The following is an 18104-nucleotide window of genomic DNA, read 5'->3' on the forward strand; positions in this document are numbered from 1 at the left end:
AAAAGTTTTCTGATTTCTTGGGAATGTCCTATATTCAACATTCCTGGAAGGACTTTCCCTGTGAATGTCTCTACTCTGAAAGTTCTTGTGAAGACTATGTTGAAGCTGCTGTCAAACAGGCAATGAAGATTCACATAGCGAGCCCACCTGGGGACATTCTCATATTTATGACAGGGCAAGATGAGATCGAAGCAGCTTGCTTTTCACTCAAAGAGAGAATGGAACAGCTCATTGCATCCTCCACCAGAGAAATCACAAACCTACTGATTCTCCCAATATACTCTCAGTTACCTGCTGACTTGCAAGCAAAAATATTCCAGAAATCAGAAGATGGAGCCCGTAAATGTATTGTTGCCACCAATATCGCTGAAACATCATTGACACTCGATGGGATATATTATGTGATCGACACAGGGTATGGAAAGATGAAGGTTTTCGATCCTCGAATGGGTATGGATGCTCTTCAGGTTTTCCCCATAAGCCGTGCTGCCTCTGATCAGCGTGCAGGAAGAGCTGGAAGGACAGGGCCGGGAACGTGTTACAGGATGTATACAGAGAGTGCTTATTTGAATGAGATGTTGCCAAGTCCCGTGCCAGAGATTCAGCGAACGAATCTTGGTAACGTCGTGTTGTTGTTGAAGTCACTGAAAGTAGACAACTTGGTAGATTTTGAATTCATGGATCCACCTCCACAAGAGAACATCCTCAACTCTATGTACCAGCTTTGGTTGTTGGGTGCTCTTAGCAACGTTGGAGGATTAACGGATCTCGGGTGGAAGATGGTGGAGTTCCCATTGGATCCACCTCTTGCTAAGATGCTCTTAATGGGTGAACGGCTTGATTGTATAAACGAGGTTTTGACGATCGTGTCAATGCTTTCAGTACCTTCAGTGTTCTTCAGACCTAAAGAGAGAGAAGAAGAGAGCGACGCGGCGAGGGAGAAGTTTTTCGTGCCGGAATCTGATCATCTAACGCTACTAAATGTGTATCAGCAGTGGAAAGAGCATGACTATAGAGGAGACTGGTGCAATGACCATTACCTGCAAGTCAAAGGTCTGAGGAAAGCTAGACAAGTAAGATCACAGCTTCTGGATATTCCCAAGCAACTGAAGATACCACTCAAGTCGTGTGGAAGGGATTGGGATATTGTGAGAAAAGCCATATGTTCTGCGTATTTGCATAACTCAGGTAGATTAAAAGGTGTTGGGGAGTATGTCAACTGTAGAACCGGGATGCCTTGCCATCTGCACCCGAGCAGCGCACTGTACGGTCTGGGATGCACAGCGGATTATGTGGTGTACCATGAACTGATCTTAACCACTAAGGAATATATGCAGTGTGCTACATCAGTTGAGCCGCGTTGGCTGGTTGAGTTAGGGCCCATGTTATTCTCGATCAAGGACTCTGGATGCGAATACTGAACTATATGTCCAGGAGAATTCAATTTTTTGATACTTTGTGAAAATTTTCTAGAAAAAGGAATTAAGACATCTTCTCATCTTCTCCTTGTGCAACTAGTGAATGTGATCCAAAAGGCTCACCAACATTTTCTTCTTGTTTTGCTCTCTTGATGTTTAGTTATTGGTCCATTGGATTCACATGGTTGTTGTTTGGTTTCAAATCTTCTTTCATTGACTTTAAAGCCTTTATTGTTCTTGTATAGGTTTTGTGAGAGTAGCGTCGATGATTCAAGACCGTGTAAAGATCTTTCTTGCACTATTAATTTGGCTCGCGTTTCAATTAGTATAGTTGATGAGGACTCCTCTACACATGTGGAGATATTCAAAGTAAGCATCTTTCTTGTAACATTATACGTCAATCTTGAGGAAGCAACTGTAGATGGCACATAATCATTGGCTTGATCTCTTTGTATAAAAGCAATAGGTATTATTAGAACTTTTGTAATTGAGCAGAAACAAAAATGAAAATACTTTTCCTCTTCATCTTCTTCCTCTGTTCTAACTCTTGGGTCATTGTTTTACATAGACTAAGACTACATAAATATTTTTCTAGAATATTCTTTGTGAGTACTATTTGATTTGAATTCTTGTTTCTCTAAAGATTGCAAGATTTGTTGACAATTTTTTAATTGCAGTTCACCAAGGTGATTAAGAAATTTTGATTAGTTGTCAATTTGTCATCATCAACAGCCAACAGGTCATGAAAAGGAAAGCTTTAAAATTCAAAAAATATTCGACCTTTATTTTAAATAATACCATATAAATAAATAACAATATATGTGTGTCGATATATGCACAATCATTCCAACTAATTTTTTTAATAAATTATTATTTCAAATTAAAACAGCGAAACACAAACAAATTCAAAGGGGGGGGGGGGGGGGAAAAGGGTTAATAGAGAGAAGATTCTACTATTTGTTTCTCTTCTTGAAGAAGTAAAACTCATTAATACCAAATTGGAGTACCAAAGGAGTTTCCTTTGCTTTGCTGTTACATTCTCCAGGAATAAAGGCGTTACCTTTGCTTTTCCTCTCTCTCGTTTCCTTCTCTCTTTCTCTATCTCAGTGCAGCAACGAGGAAGAGTCTAGAAACGAAAGGAACTGAAAGATTAAGAGATTTTTTGTTTTGTATTCTGGGTTGTTCAGATTCAAAGATGCAATTTTGTAGTTGCTTCAGTTGTGGAAAAGGATTTGATAGGTAAGTATTGGTTAATCTTGATTAAACTGATTTCTCCATTGTTGGGCTCTTCCGAAAATTTTCTCTTGGTTTCATCCGATGTTTAGGGTTTTGAGATTTATATCAGTTTTTTCGAGTCCTCTGAGAATAGGAGCCTATTCATGTTCAAAATCTCTTCTTTAGTGTGAATTATCGTCTATTGTTGGAACATTTTCACAACAATCTACTGTTGGATTAGCTTCAGTTTCAGATTCGATAATATAAGGAGGAAAAAAGAAAACTAGTGTTTCTTTGTTTTGATGTCATATATTCACACAGGAAAACGAAGGTGAAGACTGAGCCGTCATGGAGGATTTTTTCACTAAAGGAACTTCACGCAGCCACAAACAGTTTTAATTATGACAACAAACTCGGCGAAGGCCGATTTGGTAGTGTGTATTGGGGTCAGCTTTGGGATGGATCTCAAGTAATGTTTATCTAGAACTTGCTTTGTCGTTTTTCTTCATATAACTTTGGTTATGTTAGTAGGAGTTTAATGTGCAGATTTGTTCGACTTTGACTTTCATTTTTAATCAGTTTTTGGTTGTTGTTTGTCTGTAGATTGCAGTCAAGAGATTGAAAGCATGGAGCAGCAGAGAAGAGATAGATTTTGCTGTAGAAGTCGAGATTCTTGCCCGTATTAGACACAATAATCTATTGAGTGTACGAGGTTACTGTGCGGAAGGACAGGAACGACTCATTGTATATGAGTACATGCCAAATTTGAGTTTGGTCTCACATCTTCATGGTCTGCATTCCTCTGAGTCGCTTCTTGATTGGACCAGGCGGATGAATATCGCTGTAACCTCTGCTCAGGCAATTGCGTAAGTATTCAGGATCATAATGGTCATATAAACTGGAAGTATCTACAGTTTACTAATTTTTGCTGTTTCATTTGTACAGCTACTTGCACCATCATGCAACTCCTCGAATAGTCCATGGAGATGTGAGAGCAAGCAATGTGCTGCTAGATTCCGAGTTTGAAGCTCGGGTTACGGATTTTGGATATGGTAAGCTGATGGCAGAGGATGCAGAAAATGGAGTTACTAAAACTACCACCAAGGGTAAGGATCTTGGGTATCTCTCACCGGAATGTATTGAATCAGGAAAAGAATCAGACATGGGAGATGTGTATAGCTTTGGTATTGTTTTGCTAGAGCTTGTGACTGGTAAGAGACCTATAGAAAAGCTAAACCAAACAACAAAACAGGGTATCACCGAATGGGTTCTGCCTTTGGTTTACGAAAGAAAGTTTGGTGAAATTGTGGATCAAAGGCTTGATGGGAAGTATGTGGAAGAGGAGCTGAAAAGGGTAGTTTTGGTAGGGCTTATGTGTGCTCAGAGCGAGCCAGAGAAGAGACCGACAATGTCTGAAGCTGTGGAGATGCTAATGAATGAATCTAAGGAGAAAATGGCTCAGCTTGAAGCTAATCCACTCTTCAAGGGAAATATTGGAGAGGAAGTTGTAGATGAAAGCAGCTCAGAGATCATTTCAGAAGAGAAGGATCATCAAAAACAAGGACAAGAGTAGATGATTTCTCTGTTCTGAGTGATGTTTAGGGCCCGGGAATTCGAAATTCACACATATTTTTTCTTTTGCGAGAGTTTGGTTTTGGTTATGCTTGTTTTTAGAAGAGCGAAGTGTGTTTTCAGTTTTATCGTGTTTTGTCAATTTATCATTTGAATTTGATCATTGATGCTTAAGAGCTTGTAAGGGAGTGTAATGGTACATATTTGATCTTTATGGAAAAGTCTTTAATCTGAAAAAGCAAACTACAACATTTGATCATAAGATTTTGTAGTAACTTGCAAGATTCAGCTGGAACCTGGATCCAGAACGGGAAGCCGGCAATGCAAACTGATGGATTTATCGGTTTGACGAGTCCCAGGAACCATGAACTGGAAGATCACTGTCAAACAAGCACCTTGAGGAGCAATCCCATAGAAAGCAGAATCTGGTTTGGTTAAGTGACAGTGAAGGCTCTTTGAAAAATGCTTCACACTAACTTCCACAGACTGAGCATCTCCTCTAGCAACGGCTCTCTCTGACCTAGCCTGAGCGCTTAAGTTTCTATCCTCAACAGGAGCCTGAGTTTTCTCGCCAATAACCGAAAGCCTCTGGAACTCAGTGCCGAGCCTAATCAGTGTTGTTGAGATTTGCACTTGCAGATCACCATGCTTGCTTATTGTGACGTTAAGAACATCCCCAACATGTTTCATATGATCCACAAAGTTCTGTAACTGATTCGGGTCTTGCACTTGAACAAGAGTAGGAGGCAGGTCTTGGGCCGAGTCAAGAGCGGTCTGAAGCTCGATAACTTGAGACCGAGACAGCGGTTTCGAGATGGGAACATCTTGAATGACAGCAGATTTGTATCCTTTGGTTTCAAACGTGAGGAATGGCATTGGTTGTGTACAGTTAGGAGGCAGCTTTTTCACTAGTTTGATCTGTAATCTGTTTGAAGCTAACCCGCCGCTAAACTCAGTGCAAATGCTGACGCTGCTCTTCACCGCTCGGTACAGAAGAGAAACATCCAAGGAGAAGGCTATACGGTCCTCGTTCTGGCTCGATAGACGGTAATCATCAAAGAGAACGTCTTTGCGGAACTGAGCAATGCATTGGACTCCATCACCGTTGAGAAGGTTATGGAGGAAGAACAAGTGTTCTTTCGTGAGGAAAACAAAACAGGTCTTGCCCATTTTGTCAAATGCTGGAAGAAACCTCTTTTCCAAGAGATTCACACCATTTTCGGTCAGAAACGCCTTGAACTTCATCTCTTCCGGTTTAATAGCAACTGCAGCAGAGACTCACTGTTACAGATAAAGAAGGGCGAAATCTCTATGTGAATGCATAAACATGTTAAAGTAAACAATGTGCTACAAAACATGTGAATTGCATAAACACACTGCAAAATTGATATTGAAGGTGTTCAATCTAATTTATGGCACAAACGCAATAGATTCTGGGGAAAATGTTAGGTTAAAGCGATTCTCAAAACTACAAGCCCAGATTCAATAAAGCACGAGCCTACACGAAGGCAAACAAAACTTTCCTCCATTAAAATTCAAGTTAAAGCTTTTACAGTCAACCAAACCGACCGATTATCATCAGAGATCCATCAATTGAAACAATTAGTTTCCTCAGCTTAGCAAAAGAGATAAAAACACTCACCAGAATCTACAGTTTATCAGATCGGATTTTCCCGGAAGCTGAAGAGTATTATCGATGAAGAAATCTGTAGCTGCGCAAATCAAAGAAGAAATCAAACAATCTGTGTAACAAAAATTCACAAAATGTTTCTGGGGAAGATAATTGTGAAAGACGACAGATTCAGAAAAAACCTTACGAATTATGAACACACCAGCGAAGAAAAAAATCTGAATTTTGCGCCAATTCTGAAAGAGAGGGAATCTATCAGATTTTAGGAGATTTTTTCCTTTTGCAATTTTTAGAAATTATTTCGACACAGGCCCATTAGTCTCATAAACACACTTTCTCAAAGGCCCATAAGGGTAAAATCGGAAACAGATCATATAATTTTACAAATTAACAATATGTGTTGTGTAAAGTCATCTTCCATCCTCCTGTGTTACCAATCAACATATTTGCATTATACTCTTACAGCCAAAAAAAAAAAGTTAAATTACATTTTTGGTTTATATATACAGATATGGTTTAAGAAAATCCGTCTGTAAACACTAAACACTAGTCTTGTTTTGCTTCTACTTTATGAACTCTGTCCAAAGACTGTTGAAGAAGTTGCATTGCCACTTTATAACGATCCAAAGAAACCGCTCCTTCTTCAACTACCTGAAGAGCGCTTTTATACAACTGATCAAACCATTGAACCCGGTCCGTGCCATCGACAAAACCGGTCAAACCATTATCAGTAACGTGAGCCCGTTTGAAGTCTCTTCTCCAACGCGGTAGAATATACTGCAAAGGTATTTCTTCAACACCATTGAAATTGAGAACACATAGAGCATGTCTGCACAAGTAACCATAGAAGTTGAAGCAGCTACAAATGCACCGTACTTCACCAACCGATCTGTTGTAGAGAACCTCGAAATCACGGATCTCTCTTCTGTTGGGCTCGCTTTGGACCCGTTCTTTCACAAGGAAGATCACGAAAGGCCCATCGACGTGGAGCTGCGTTGTGCTGAAACATGAGTACATTTCTTCAACCTCTACTTGGAACTTCTTGAACATGTCTCTCGTGTAGATTCTCGAGAGCTGTGTCTCGAAAGAACACTTTGTTTTGAGCTCAGCGTTGTTCAAGGCTAGAGATTCTAAGTCCCCGAGAGTTTCTTCCCTGTGCTTTCTTTGAAGTGCTAGCTCGTACTTGTCGAGAAACTCTTTCAACGGTGTTTGTTTGTGAACGTACCTCTCGAAAAACGGATTCAAGGCTTCTCCAGGACGAGCATTAGCGATTCCTGCGAAAAAAGTGTCTTTTAGATAAACCGGAGCCCATCTAGCTCGATCTTCGTACAAGAAACGGAGCCATTCATTGTCGATGACACCAAAATGGTGAACCATATATCCCCAAGCTGCTTCAAATTCAACAACTTTCAAGGTTTCGTAAACTGCTTTCGTAAATGCCTTCCTCACGCCATCGTAGTTATGCAACCCTCCTAGTTTCTCAGGGATTTTCCTCATTATATGTGTCAGGCTGAATCTGTGATGAGATCTCGGGAACACTTGGGAAATCGCAGACTCCAAAGGCTTGCATCTGTCTGTGACAATGGTTTGAGGAGAACACTTCATGAGACTGAGCCACACTTTGAGCAACCAATGGTAAGACTCCATCGTTTCTCCAGCGAGAAGGCCACAACCAAGCAATGTGGTTTGACCATGGTGGTTTACTCCGACTAATGACACAAGAGGGATCTCGAATTTTCCAGAGATATAAGTATTGTCGATGAAGATTACATCACCAAAGTAAGTGCAAGAAACTTTAGAGAAACCATCTGCAAAGAACACATTCCTTAGTTGACCTTCATCATTTACATCCATCAGGTAGAAAAAGTTTGGATTTGTCAATTGCATACGGCAAAAGAAGTTGTACATGGCTGCAGAGTCTCCTCTTCTAAGGTTCAGCAAATCTGGTGATCCAGCAAGATTCTGAAACTGTGTTTTCATAGCCGAATTTGGATCCATATTGTTCCCAGTATCCATCACACGAGCCCGGTACAGCTTTATTGTCTTAGCATCTGAGTCTGGACTAGATATACACTTCCTCTTGGTCCCTGTTCCATTCCTTTTAACAGATTTGTATATCTTGGAACCAAGCAAATGGTTATGATCAAGCGTAACTTCAAGAACCCTCCACCTCTTAGAATCAACCTGCCTCATTCTTATCATTGCAGGACAACCAGTTCTTGTTTCCTTTCTCACACGATTCACATCGTTAACTCTTTTGAAACCTTGGCTGCTGCAGCAAAGCACCGCACCATACTTCTCTTTGCTACGCCGCTTGAACCACGAGTTCTTCACTCTTACCCGAAACCCAACTTCTGTAGCGTAGCAGTTATAGTAGTTATAAGCATCATCGTATGACTCAAACTCCATTCCAACAGCTGGTGCGTCGAATTCTTTGCTCTCAACAGGTAAACCAATCTGTTCTTCATCAAACTCTCCTCTAGCTTCTTCCTCTTCTTCGCTCTTTCTTTGCTCGTTTTGACTAAATCCAACATCGATCTCATCATGCTCACTAGTACAAATCAGAGCATCTCCTATCCTTAACGTGCATTCACCATCTGACAATGGATCAACTCTTTCGTGGGTTTCTTCAGTCTGTAAATACGCAGATGCTTGTACCTGTATAATACACCATCAATGATGATAAATGTAAACTTGCAAAAATTGAATAAAGCTACAAACTTGATCACTATATAGCACTACTCAATCAACAGTACAAAAATGAAAAATACTCCACTGGGGTTTCAAAACTCGTGAACCAGTAATCATATTCAAACCAATGAAATCAAATCATAACCAAACTAATAAAAACAAGAGCTTGACTAATCAATGCATCATCTTCACCAAAGTTCAGGAATTTAAAAAGAAATACAAAAGAGGGGTTTCGGGTTCATACATCTACATCGCCGGAATCACTTCTCTCCATTGGAGCTTTTAACTCCTCTTTCCTCAATTCGCGGGTGTTTTTGAAAATACTTGTCTTTATCCAATTTGCCGGAGAACAATCGTGAAATTGATCGGTCCGGATGGATCCGGTCGGGTTTTGCACGGACGATCCGACCCGAGAATGAGTTTTGCGCGGGTATTGACCTTTTTTTAAGGCGGTTGGTAGTTAAGCTTCTTCTTCTGACGGTGAAGGTTGTTTTGGGGCTCGACTGGTGACTCTAGCATTTCCATAGAACAAGACACCTTAGGGTTCACAGATTGAAAAACACGTGCAACTAAACGACGACGTTTCATCACACCAATAGTTCATCATCAAAGCCCCTGTTGTTTTGTTAATTATCATAAAAACCCCATACTTTTCCAAATCTGTAGGTTTACCCTCCTTAAGATAAACGTTGTCGTTTTAAACAAAAACGTAGAATTAAGCCACTATAGTTTCGGTAAATATTAGAAAAACCCCAGACGTTTTCAATTTGTTAGTTTACCCTTCTTGTGATCAAACATTGTCATTTCAAAGAATAACGGAGGATTAATCTCCTATGTTTTTATACAATGGGTTTGATTGGTAGCATTAAACAGACTGTTAGTTAAAAAAATACTACCAATCAGCAAGATTGGTTAGAGAAAGCATTTAAAATTATGGTTGTAATCAGCGTTTGAAATGGACGGTTGAAAGATAATTCAAATAGTTGAAAGTTGATTTTTGGACGGTAACAAACTATAAAAAATGAGCGTTTGGAGCAAACAAACGGTGGTAACCAGAGTTTTTTTTAAAACTAAAATTTGTAATTTGATATTAATTTTTAATAATAAATTAGTAAAATTATTTATTTTTTTGTAGGTATATATGTGTGTTAGTTTTTTGTTATTTCATTCAATTTAATTTATTCGACAAACAAAAAATCAGAAAATAAAATATGTTTGTATATTCAAGTTAGTCCACAAAATATAAATTGTGCATATTTTTCTTTAATTGTATAGATTATGAATTATAAATTATGAGAACAAATATATGTTCTTTAACTTTTTTGATGTTATAAAACCATGGTTTTCAACCGTTATCTCTAATTGTTTTTTTAATGGTCTTTGCTACAACCGTTCAAAATTTAGTCACGAATCGTACCCAATATCAAAACAATCCTAAATCTAATCAATTTCTAAATTTTTTATCCTTAACTTTAATTAATGCATCATTATTCATAATTTTTTTCTTCGTAGGCGGATAGAGATGTCAAACGGGCCAACCCGCGTCCAAATAGCCCGACCCGATGCGGGTTTAATTTTTTTCCGGGTCTGGCGGATTGGCCCATCATAAGCTGCGGTCCCATATTGATGTGTCCAAGCCCGACCTACCTATATTCTGCGGTTTTGCGGGCTGGCCTGCGGATTCATACTTTCTTCTTCATCTTAAAGTTTTTATGACATTTAGATTTATAGTACCAGAAAATTTGCTAGAGGAGAATAAAATTTTCCTCGTAACTGAATTACAATATGCATAAGAAACAAAACTAAAGAAAATTCTTGTCTAAGTAAATTCGATGAACAAACAAATGAATTCGATAAACCTCTTATACAAAACTCCTAACCCTAGGATACCATAAGATTTAAAAAATCAATTTAACGGTAAAAATAGACACTTAGTTTTGAAAAGCAAATAAATGAATTACAAATAATGATACACATAAAAACTGGTAATTTAAGGTAAATAACCATCAAGATACAAGCAACAAGACATTCACATATAAAATAAATAATAAAAAATATGAACAAAGCTTATTTGTTAGTCTAGCGTACAAACAAATGTGATTTTCAAGCAAAACTATTTATTGTCAATTCAAGATTTAAGCGATTCTAAATTACCTTTGCATCGCTGCAAACAAAATAAAACCACGTCCGTGATATAGTCGATGAGCAAAACCAACAAAAAACAAGCAAACTTATGACACTAAACTGAAATTAATTAAAACTTTAAAAAAATTACTTGTTTTTAGCTGAAGACAATGACCAGATTTTCTCTCAAATTCAAAAATCCAATCACAGAATCTGAATCGAATCGAATATAAAACATATACTAGTTTGATGATTCTTTGATCTCATTGAAATGAAGCTATCACAAAGCCCAATAGCTGAAGTATGATTCCACTAGGCTTCGATTCACTCTATGAAACTACTACTTCGAAATCTATTAATCAAAAATGACAAAATACTTCACTTTTCGAAGTTTACAAGAAAACATCAAATTTTGCGGGTTGGCCTGCAAACCCGCGGATCCGCTTTAACCCGACCCGCAAAAGCCCAACGTCCACGCGGGTTTGGACCGCAAAACCCGCTTTTTATTTGGACAAATTTTATGGTGTCCAAGCCCGCACCGCTACGGTTTTACTTGGGCCGAACCCGCAGGTCAGAGCCCAATTTGACACCTCTATAGGCGGACATATAAATTGAGGAAATACGCTTTTACTTGACAAATCAAAAAAATAAAAATGCCTTTGTCTCTGCTCTCTCCTCTTCCTCTGCTCCACTCATTCCCCTCCACCGTCGCGACAAAATCCACCGTCTCTAGAATCAGAGCTACTCCGTCTAACTTCCGCTTCTCCGTCGTCAAAGCTACGTCGGAGAACGGAAATAGTGGTGGTCGCGGAAATGATCGTGAGGACGATCCGGCTTTCAATCCATTTGGCTTCGTTACGGATAATCCGTCAAGCCGAAGCGCAATTCAGCTACCGGAGTCTCCGGCGGAAGACGGCAACGTCGGCCAGATGCTCTACGTGAGTTCACTAAGCTACCATTTCAAACTTTTGAACTGAAATTGAATACTTGATCATTTTCTGGGTCGTTACTGAAATAGATTTTGGCTTGTTTTGTGCTATCAAATTCCACATGATATATTAAGAAGCAAAGTTTATTTCAAGTTCTGTTTTTGTTTGATTGTTGTGAAATTTGGTTTTGTGGTTTAGAGGACTGAAGATAAGGGAAGAGAATTTGGTTCGACCATCAAATCGGGGAAGCTTAGATGGTTTGTGAGAGAAACTGGTAAAAACACAAGTCATCCATTTTTTCATAAGCTTTTGTGTTTCTTCTTGCTTCAAGAAGAATTGATCACTGATTATCATATTTTGTCTTTTTTTCCGGCAGGATCAAAGGAGAGTCGTCGAGGAACCATTGTCTTTCTTCACGGAGCTCCAACTCAGTCTTTTAGTTTCCGGACTGTCATGTCTCAGGTGCCACACTGAATCTTGAGTAGTCATGCCTAGAATATTATTGGTCTCCATGACCTTGTTAATGAGTCTATATGTGAAATAATTGCTGAATTTTGCTTCTAGTGAAGACTCTTTAGATTTCCAAATAATGTAGATAGTTTTGAGTACGCATTTGAATCTTTGTATGGATCGTTTTGTGTTTCCTCAACAATGTAATAGATGTCAGAAGCTGGGTTTCATTGCTTTGCGCCTGATTGGATAGGATTCGGATTCAGTGACAAGCCACAACCAGGATATGGCTTTAATTACACAGGTTTTGTTGATATTACATTTAATATATTGCGAAATACAAACATGGTCCATTGTCCTAAAAAGTTTCGATTTTTTTTTTTTTTTCTGTCAGAAAAAGAGTACCATGAAGCGTTTGATAAACTGCTGGACGTGCTAGAGGTCAAATCTCCTTTCTTTCTTGTTGTTCAGGTTCGGATTTGTGTACTGATCCCATTTCTTTATAATGTGTTTACAATTCATGGAGGCTGGTTTCGAATAACTTATGTTTGCATTTGTTGTGGTCTCCCAAGGGATTTCTTGTAGGTTCATACGGTTTAACATGGGCATTGAAAAATCCGAGTAAGATTGAGAAAATTGCGATCCTAAATACTCCACTGACCGTTTCATCCCCAGTTCCTGGTTTATTTAAGCAGCTGAGGTTCAACTTTTTCACCATTTTGACCACTCTAAATGCTTGTAATTCTTTGTGGAAGCATCAGCTTCGTGCCTTGATTATCTATTCATATCTCTTGGTTTCTCTTGTGCTACATATAATGGATTTCATTGACTCTCACAATCGTATTTGTGTGTCATTTTCTTCTGATGCAGAATTCCACTCTTTGGTGAATTCACGTGCCAAAATGCTATCTTGGCTGAGAGGTTCATTGAAGGAGGTAGCCCGTATGTATCAAATTAACCAATATTATCTTTATGCCTTAGCTTCAAAACGCATGTGCTTGGAGATATTGATAGTGGACATTTTTCTTAACCTTATATCTGCTTTGATAGCTACGTTCTGAAGAATGAGAAAGCTGATGTGTATCGTCTACCATATTTGTCAAGCGGAGGGCCTGGGTTTGGTACGTCTCTAAACCAATGGAGAATGATATACACATTACTCTCACTACTTATGATGATTCAATTATATCTAAGACTTCTCATGGTGAGATTCTGATGAATTAGCCTTGCTCGAGACTGCCAAAAAGATCAACTTCGGAGACATTCTGAGTCAAATTGCAAATGGGTTTTCATCAGACAGGTACATGAGTTTCTCCACTGTTTTCCAAATTCTCATGTCTACAGATACAGATAGGCATGGTTCTTTGCTGAGATAGCGTTCCTTCACAGCTGGGATAAACCCATACTTCTGGCTTGGGGAATAGCTGATAAGTACCTGCCTCAGTCAATAGCAGAGGAATTTGAGAAACAGAACTCCCAAAATGTTAAGCTTCGACTCATCGAAGGTGCTGGGCATTTGCCTCAGGAAGACTGGTATGTTGATGATACACACGATACTTCTCTGCTCTCCTTTGACTGTTCTCAACCTTTCTGAATTTTCAACTTTGAATACAGGCCAGAGAAAGTAGTCGCTGCCCTCAGAGGATTTTTCTGACTTCCAAATTCACCAAACAAGGACAAAGGTAATCAACAAAGCCTTATAACAGCTAAAATAACTAGCAATAGTAGCATCACAAAGCCTTTACCACATTTCCAACATGATTTCTTACAAAATATGGGATAAGTGTTAAGCTGCCGACAAAAAAAAAAACACATCTTGGAGTTGTTGAGTTCTCAACTTTTCCTTCCCTTTGGCTTCTTACCAGCTTGGCTAGTAGCTTTCCCTTCACGTTTCCTCTTTATCGCAGGCTTTGCGCCACGACCTCTGGGTTTAATAACTTTCTCTTCAGCTTCGCTATCATCCCCACCATCAGCAACAGCATCGTCGTCCTCATCGTCACTTTCTTCTGTTTTTCTCTTCGATGCAGGCTTCTTACCACGACCCTTTGGTTTCTGTCCTTTCTTCGGTTTAGCACTATCATCTTCTTCCTCAGATTCCTGTTCATCTTCGTCTCCATCTCCATCGTCTTCTTTGGAATTTACACCTCTTTTACCCGCTCTAACCTTGGTTGCTTTCTCAGCGTCTTTCCCAGTGAGTTTTTGCAGCTCTGGGACATAAGCTGTTGTCTGTAGAAGGAGACACCCAAACACAAGAAACATTTATTCAGTTCACCACATGAATCAATCACCCACGAAATAACAGTGCCTAACAATGTATATACACACTTACCCTTCCACCAGCAGTGATGAAATCAATCTTCTTCCCTGAAATAACCAAAACAGACTTCATTACCAATCGCATCAATCAGATACATCACAATTCACTCACAAGACATTTAAGCAGTTATTAATGGGGATTATCAACTGCAGTTTTGGAGGTTGAAAGATCAAACAAATCAGACATTTTTATGAACTGTTGCAGGAAGATAAAGAGTTCGAGTGTTAAATCTGGGATTCAAACCATCAACAAAAGCCTTTCCTGGCTTCGCTTCCCTAGAATGAAAAATCCAGATACTAGGAAACTGACTAGTGTCTGCATCAACTTCCACTGCTTTTTCTATCACCTGCAAAAACCCAATTTTGCTTTTCATCAAAATTATATATAGATGGGTGGGAAAAGCTTACCATTAACTTTCCCCGGTTTTTTCCCCCACCGAAAATGAAATAACCATTCAACAGGAAACTCTTTGCTATCAGCACTGACTTGAACCGCATGTTGAATGACCTACAAACGTGGTTTTTTTTTTTTTCCTCTCTAAATCCCAAAATACTCAATGCATCATGCATGTTAACAGATCGTTCTGTTTATTCCCATGTTTTGTAGGTAATGTTTTTGGCGGGTTTTTAAGAGTCTTACCTCTTTGATGGACGTGTGCAAAGCTTCACATTGCTCTTTGGAGAGGCTAGAAGCAGTCTGCAACGGGTGGATTCTGGCCTGCGATAGAGGAAGACAAGCGGAATTAATCCTATACCATGTAAATTGAGTCGTATAATGTACAAATTTGGAAACAAAAGAGGATACTCTGTGGATCAAATGAGTGGTTATATAGATGATTCACTTCATCTCAAGTTTTGAAGAGCTTAAAGCTCACTTACTTGGTACAACACTTCATCTGCGATCCAATTCCCAATACCTGAAATGAAACCCTGCAAAATGAGAGGAGATAAATGATCCTCTATATGTGCAACGTTTTTAAACAAAAGAAGAGGAAAACCACAATCAAACTCTGCAATGAATCAGAAGATCATTTCAAGTTATATTGCAGGCAATGAAATGTTACATAACCAAGTTTCTAGCTATTATGAGAAATGGCAATGACAAGAAAGAGCTGATAGATGCATAAAAGACATAGAAAAGTTAAATAAACTCTGAACCTGATCAAGTAGGAGAGGTTTTATGGTTATTTTCTTTTTGGCTAAGCTCTTCGCTAATTCATCAATTGTCAGTGGCTCCAACAATGCATCAGGACCAAGCTCTGATATTGGACGCACAGACGCAGGCTACAATAGCAAAACATCAATTAAACAATCACCAAGTATCTAGCTAAACAAAGAGAAGCAACATATAGTTATGCGTTTATACATTTTCTAGAAGTCGAACTTTGGCAAATCTCCTCTTGTCAGTAAACGAAAGCTCCAGACCATCATCAAGCTGTATACAACAGAGGAATTCATTGTAACTGAATCACATTTTCGGGTCGGTAATCAGGTCAAAGAAGATTATAAATCTCTCAACCTCAACGAAGAACTTTGAATACTTTGATGGCCACTCTTCTGAATCCTTTACAGCAGATCTATATTGTAAAAAATGATATACATAATCAATCTTGTTCTGTATCAATCTTATACTTATCAAAGCAAATGACGTAATAGACTCCATAAACCTTCACCTCTTGTATTTAGTAACTGCAACGCCTTTGATATAGATAGCACCAGCCATACCTGAAGAAACACATCAACAGAAACCAAATTTCATTTCTAAGAAACAATAAAGCTTAACACTTTCCACTAATTTCTAATGCATTAAAGCAAAAAGGTCTAGCATTTAACTAAGAACAGTCCTGCATTTTTGGCAAATGTTCGATTTCAATGTAACCTATCAAAAGCTCTGGAATTTAGGTAAAAGGCCCTAGATTGCTTGAGAGAAAGTACCGAATTGGAAAGAAGGAAATGGCGGGGAATCTAACTCGAGCCAGAGGTTTTTCCCCTTCCTACGAGCAGAAACGATGGTTTTTCCGAGGATTGAGTTTTGGAAATCGGACGGAGAGATTCCATCAATGACTTTGCTGTCGTCGGCGATGATGACTCGCTTGATTTTCTTACCGAGACAGTGATACTCTATCGCTCTCCTCGCCGCCTCTACTTCCGGAAGCTCCGGCATGTTTTCTCGTCGGCGAAATTTAGGGTTTTGTTCTCTCGGCTTCCCTTTGGCGCGCTTTAGTTCCGCCTTGACTCTAGTATCTTGTGCTCTATTGTATCCACCAAGCAAAAATCTCAAATTGATGAATTAATGTTTTTTTTTTGGGTCAGGATGAATTAGTAGTCTGGAGTAAAAAATAATAATTTTGGGAAAATAATAGTTTCACTTATGTAAAAAAAAAGTAAGTATACATACACAGACAAAATAACAGTCTTTAAAATAAATTAACCTTATTAAAGATTATAAAAAATACCAAAAGTATAAATAAAAGTAACCAGTTATTTTCTTGAAATTATAATTTTACTTAAAAAAAAAAAACTAATTCTTGAAAAAGCAGAAATGTACAAATACACTAATTTGGGTATTGCACGTGGCATGGTCTTTTAGGTCGTAAGAGTTGTAAGTTTTAACGAATTGAATTTGGTAGAGACAATTTTAATGTTAATCAGATTTTAACGTGGGGGTATGCGTTGAGGGGACTATCTATTATGCAGCAGTTAGAATGGATCGAAGTCATGGTGGTGTTGCTGTTTTGCTGAGTTTCAACGTAAGGTCCGAGAGATTTTATCATGTCCAGGCTCCGGAGACATTGTTAAAGGCATTGTTGTTTACATGGTCGACTAATCAAACTCTATTTAACCACCTAGGGAAGTTGAGGTTCATATGTTGCAACGGAAACAATGCCACTATGTGGGTTTTGGAGGATGCTGAGAAACAAGAATGGTCCGAGATTAGTTTTGGCTTGCTTGAACTCCAAGGAGGTGATTTCAGTAGTTTCTCAGGTGTTACTCATGCTGGTGATGAGATATTTGTGGTTCAACTTGCGGATTGTTCTCATAATATGCCATTGTATGTTTATTACTATGACATGAAGCAAAAAGGCATTAGAAGAGTTGAAATCGAAAGTGCTAGGCTGGAGATCACAAAACAACATAGAAATAGTATTCGCGTATTTGCCATTCATGATCATGTCGAGAATACAATGTGGTTGTAGCTAGGAGTCATTTGTATTATTTTAAACCTTCTCATATAAATCGTTCCTTTATTAATTTAATTTTTTCATAGTTTTTTCTTTTTTTTTCTTCTTCGAATTGAATGTAATGTTAGACATTTAGACTGCAAGCTTGTTATCTGCTCACAGAAATTACTATGTCGCGCGTAAGTCAAAGAGAATGTATAGAGTAAGTTGGATATAGGAGCAATCATAAATGCAATGATGAAATATTTCAGTATATCCTCATAAATATTTATGAAAATGTCTTGACACAATCTTTGTGTAGTTTATGAAATAATGACCCAGGAACTAAAACCGTTCCAATCTTAAGTGAACTATGCAAAATTTCACATATACGCCTAAGTTAGCAAATAATATATTACAATAAGCTGTGTATTCGCTTACTCGCATTTCAGTTTTAGCTTGGAATTTCAGTGAATATTAACTCATAGGGAAGTTAGGTTGCATATGCTGCAACAGGAACGATACAACTATGTCTACGTGTATTATGGAGAATGCCGAGAAGCAAGAATGGTCCAAGATTACTTTTTGGTTGTCTGAA

General features: G+C 38.5%; 6 protein-coding genes across 11 annotated transcripts in view; 3 read left to right on the plus strand and 3 right to left on the minus strand.

Annotated features, from left to right (window-relative positions):
* The window catches only part of LOC18011207 (pre-mRNA-splicing factor ATP-dependent RNA helicase DEAH7), a 3296-nt gene extending 1572 nt beyond the window's left edge, over positions 1-1724 (plus strand). Inside the window, exon 2 of the mRNA XM_006392846.2 lies at positions 6-1724. Coding sequence (XP_006392908.2) covers positions 6-1421 — 1416 coding nt within the window. The 3' untranslated portion in view covers positions 1422-1724. The remainder of the gene's footprint in view (positions 1-5) is intronic.
* A 653-nt stretch (positions 1725-2377) lies between these two features.
* On the plus strand, positions 2378-4421 carry LOC18011209 (PTI1-like tyrosine-protein kinase At3g15890). Its single transcript, XM_006392848.2, has 4 exons — positions 2378-2657; positions 2955-3102; positions 3237-3499; positions 3579-4421. The coding sequence occupies exons 1-4, from the start codon at positions 2614-2616 to the stop codon at positions 4204-4206; spliced, it is 1083 nt and encodes a 360-aa protein (XP_006392910.1). The 5' UTR covers positions 2378-2613; the 3' UTR covers positions 4207-4421.
* LOC18011210 lies at positions 4392-6067 on the minus strand. Of its 3 annotated transcripts, none has more exons than XM_024150181.1 (3): positions 6023-6067; positions 5848-5917; positions 4392-5470 (listed from the first exon to the last, which is right to left on the minus strand). In XM_024150181.1, exon 3 carries the CDS (start codon positions 5448-5450, stop codon positions 4491-4493), a length of 960 nt encoding a protein of 319 aa, XP_024005949.1. In that variant the 5' UTR covers positions 5451-5470; positions 5848-5917; positions 6023-6067; the 3' UTR covers positions 4392-4490. The 3 variants fall into 3 exon arrangements, with proteins under 3 accessions (XP_024005949.1, XP_024005948.1, XP_006392911.1); XM_024150180.1 differs by having other exon boundaries at positions 4392-5486; positions 6018-6067; XM_006392849.2 differs by having other exon boundaries at positions 6018-6066.
* Positions 6068-6360: 293 nt separating this feature from the next.
* LOC18011218 (protein FAR1-RELATED SEQUENCE 6) lies at positions 6361-9017 on the minus strand. Its single transcript, XM_006392850.2, has 2 exons — positions 8771-9017; positions 6361-8493 (listed from the first exon to the last, which is right to left on the minus strand). Exons 1-2 carry the CDS (start codon positions 8798-8800, stop codon positions 6382-6384), a joined length of 2142 nt encoding a protein of 713 aa, XP_006392912.1. The 5' UTR covers positions 8801-9017; the 3' UTR covers positions 6361-6381.
* Positions 9018-11277: 2260 nt separating this feature from the next.
* LOC18011215 (haloalkane dehalogenase 2) lies at positions 11278-15197 on the plus strand. Of its 2 annotated transcripts, none has more exons than XM_006392852.2 (12): positions 11278-11588; positions 11778-11853; positions 11956-12041; positions 12240-12333; positions 12424-12500; positions 12602-12729; positions 12900-12971; positions 13080-13150; positions 13254-13329; positions 13419-13562; positions 13644-13711; positions 14953-15197. In XM_006392852.2, the coding sequence occupies exons 1-11, from the start codon at positions 11304-11306 to the stop codon at positions 13681-13683; spliced, it is 1149 nt and encodes a 382-aa protein (XP_006392914.1). In that variant the 5' UTR covers positions 11278-11303; the 3' UTR covers positions 13684-13711; positions 14953-15197. The 2 variants fall into 2 exon arrangements, with proteins under 2 accessions (XP_006392914.1, XP_024006002.1); XM_024150234.1 differs by lacking the exon at positions 14953-15197 and adding an exon at positions 13937-14176.
* LOC18011145 (formamidopyrimidine-DNA glycosylase) lies at positions 13726-16600 on the minus strand. Of its 3 annotated transcripts, none has more exons than XM_006392851.2 (10): positions 16281-16600; positions 16019-16070; positions 15865-15922; positions 15712-15780; positions 15504-15629; positions 15225-15275; positions 14986-15063; positions 14590-14692; positions 14359-14393; positions 13726-14255 (listed from the first exon to the last, which is right to left on the minus strand). In XM_006392851.2, the coding sequence occupies exons 1-10, from the start codon at positions 16507-16509 to the stop codon at positions 13863-13865; spliced, it is 1194 nt and encodes a 397-aa protein (XP_006392913.1). In that variant the 5' UTR covers positions 16510-16600; the 3' UTR covers positions 13726-13862. The 3 variants fall into 3 exon arrangements, with proteins under 3 accessions (XP_006392913.1, XP_024006000.1, XP_024006001.1); XM_024150232.1 differs by lacking the exon at positions 14590-14692 and adding an exon at positions 14754-14853; XM_024150233.1 differs by lacking the exons at positions 13726-14255; positions 14359-14393; positions 14590-14692 and adding an exon at positions 14699-14853.
* Between the last annotated feature and the right edge of the window lie 1504 nt (positions 16601-18104).

The sequence above is a fragment of the Eutrema salsugineum genome, unplaced genomic scaffold (assembly GCF_000478725.1).
Source record: "Eutrema salsugineum unplaced genomic scaffold, Eutsalg1_0 scaffold_7, whole genome shotgun sequence".
Lineage (NCBI taxonomy): Eukaryota > Viridiplantae > Streptophyta > Magnoliopsida > Brassicales > Brassicaceae > Eutrema > Eutrema salsugineum.

Coding starts and splice junctions, on each gene's coding strand:
- LOC18011145 (XM_006392851.2), bottom strand. CDS start 16,509: ATGCCGGAGCTTCCGGAAGTAGAGGCGGCGAGGAGAGCGATAGAGTAT. Junction 15,781..15,864: donor ATTCAAAGTTCTTCGTTGAG/GTTGAGAGATTT, acceptor TGTTGTATACAG/CTTGATGATGGTCTGGAGCT. Junction 14,693..14,985: donor TGCACACGTCCATCAAAGAG/GTAAGACTCTTA, acceptor GGGTTTTTGCAG/GTGATAGAAAAAGCAGTGGA.
- LOC18011210 (XM_024150181.1), bottom strand. CDS start 5,450: ATGAAGTTCAAGGCGTTTCTGACCGAAAATGGTGTGAATCTCTTGGAA.
- LOC18011209 (XM_006392848.2), top strand. CDS start 2,614: ATGCAATTTTGTAGTTGCTTCAGTTGTGGAAAAGGATTTGATAG. Junction 3,103..3,236: donor AGCTTTGGGATGGATCTCAA/GTAATGTTTATC, acceptor GTTTGTCTGTAG/ATTGCAGTCAAGAGATTGAA. Junction 3,500..3,578: donor ACCTCTGCTCAGGCAATTGC/GTAAGTATTCAG, acceptor TCATTTGTACAG/CTACTTGCACCATCATGCAA.
- LOC18011215 (XM_006392852.2), top strand. CDS start 11,304: ATGCCTTTGTCTCTGCTCTCTCCTCTTCCTCTGCTCCACTCATTCCCC. Junction 12,972..13,079: donor TTCATTGAAGGAGGTAGCCC/GTATGTATCAAA, acceptor CTGCTTTGATAG/CTACGTTCTGAAGAATGAGA. Junction 13,563..13,643: donor CATTTGCCTCAGGAAGACTG/GTATGTTGATGA, acceptor CTTTGAATACAG/GCCAGAGAAAGTAGTCGCTG.
- LOC18011218 (XM_006392850.2), bottom strand. CDS start 8,800: ATGGAGAGAAGTGATTCCGGCGATGTAGAT. Junction 8,494..8,770: donor GTGATTCCGGCGATGTAGAT/GTATGAACCCGA, acceptor TGTATTATACAG/GTACAAGCATCTGCGTATTT.